Source organism: Cynara cardunculus, unplaced genomic scaffold (genome assembly GCF_001531365.2).
Source record: "Cynara cardunculus var. scolymus isolate 2C unplaced genomic scaffold, CcrdV1 Un_Scaffold_5974, whole genome shotgun sequence".
NCBI lineage: Eukaryota > Viridiplantae > Streptophyta > Magnoliopsida > Asterales > Asteraceae > Cynara > Cynara cardunculus.
The window spans coordinates 9,676-11,436 of NW_020202699.1; the positions used below are offsets into that span (position 1 = coordinate 9,676).

At 31.1% G+C, this 1,761-nt stretch overlaps 1 protein-coding gene across 1 annotated transcript in view; it reads left to right on the plus strand.

The window, feature by feature from the left end:
* The first annotated feature begins 210 nt into the window (after window positions 1–210).
* The window catches only part of LOC112504550 (cytochrome c oxidase subunit 6b-1-like), a 10,144-nt gene continuing 8,593 nt past the window's right edge, over window positions 211–1,761 (plus strand). Inside the window, exons 1-2 of the mRNA XM_025108497.1 lie at window positions 211–353; window positions 998–1,194. Of these exons, the coding sequence (XP_024964265.1) occupies window positions 211–353; window positions 998–1,194 (340 nt within the window). The remainder of the gene's footprint in view (window positions 354–997; window positions 1,195–1,761) is intronic.

Here is a 1,761-nt window from a genome sequence, read left to right on the forward strand (position 1 = left end):
CTATTATCATAGACCATCTTCTGTTGATTTGTTACATGAAGAAGAATTACCCACTAATCAACAATTTGATGACTAATCAACAATTTGATGGATCATCTATTTATGAATGGAATTTAGATGGATTTAGTGAATACCAAATTAATTCATCATATGCTTATGTGTGCCACAGTTTATGCAGCCAATGATAATAAAGATACAATTATATGTTAAATGCTAGTTAATGGTTTCACAAGACAGCTAAAAGGTTGGTGGGATAATTATTTAACTACCGAAGCAAAATATGCTATTACTCATGCAATTAAAGTTCATCCTAATCAATCTGAGGCTATGCCAGATTCAGTTAATACACAGTTGTATACAATTATTACTCATTTTACTGGAAAAAATAATTCGTATACAGATAAAATTCAAGAGCAATTAATTAATCTAAGATGTCCAGCTTTATCCCATTTTAAATGGTATAAAGACATTTTTTTTCAAAGATTTATCAAAGAAATGATGGACATCAGAAAATTTGGAAAGAAAAAATTCTTTCTCGACTTCCTTATTTTTTGCAGAAAGAATTAAAAATCGTCTTAACAATAATAATAATGGGAAAATTCCGTATGATAATTTGACTTATGGAGATTTAGCATCTAAAGTCATAAAAAAAGGTATCACACTATGCAACGAAATAAAGTCGCAAAAACAAATTTAAAATTAAAAAATCTCAGGGAAAAGTGCCTTGGGAGATTTTTGTGAACAAATGGGTTTTGAAAAAAAAACAGTTTTCCAAAATCTTCGAAACCCAAAAAGAGAAAATAATTCAAAGAATATTTTAAATGGAAGAAAAAAAAAGATAAATCTTCTTCAAAATATAAAAATCCTAGAAAGGATAAGAAAGTACCATTTTGTTGGAAATGCAAAAAACTGGGTCATTACGCTCAATTTTATAATCCTTCTCTTCTTCCTTTGTAAACAACTCTCTGTACCAGTTTTGAAGTAATAAAATTTCCAGTTTAAGCTTGTATATTCTTGTTCTGTATATTCTTGTTTCTCGATCCTGTTATCATCCTCGATCTGAGTCTCCTGCCACTACAGATTCTGTCGAGTCCTCCGACAATTCTGCAGTCAGTGAAAGTGTCACTGCATCTGCAGATAGCTGCCAAGGTTCTGATGTTGTTGCTGCTGAAGAAAATGTCGTGGAAACCGACAGTTCGGATGTAACGCCCCAAACCACACATTGCATGTAACATATATTTCATACAAAAGAAATACATGACATTATCCCATTCAAGTCCCATAGTACAAGAATCTATTATAACCAAATACAAGGTCTAAAAATTCAAATACATTTCTTGTACTATTCAATCAAAACTATACATCAAGACAGATCTTCATGCAGAAATACATGTAGGAAAAATATTACATTTTCCCATTTCCCTTACCGTCCGTACCTCCTGCAATACATAATTAAAATCACAAAACGAGGGTTAGACCGAAAGGTCTAGTGAAATACCCTATTAATGTTATTGAAGGGTGAAAATCACCAAAATCTTTTATGGAAAACAACATTTCATATATATAACAAATATATGAACAAATAGGAACATACTACCAAATCCTTTCCATTTTTCAAGCAAAGCATTCAGCAATTCAAATTCCATACCTCTGAATCAATCAGGTTTCACATAATATCACTTTTAAACCTTTTCTAATCAAACAAAGTTTATATAAAGTTTCAGGCCATACCTGATGTTTTCTCCTCAATAACATCCAGAC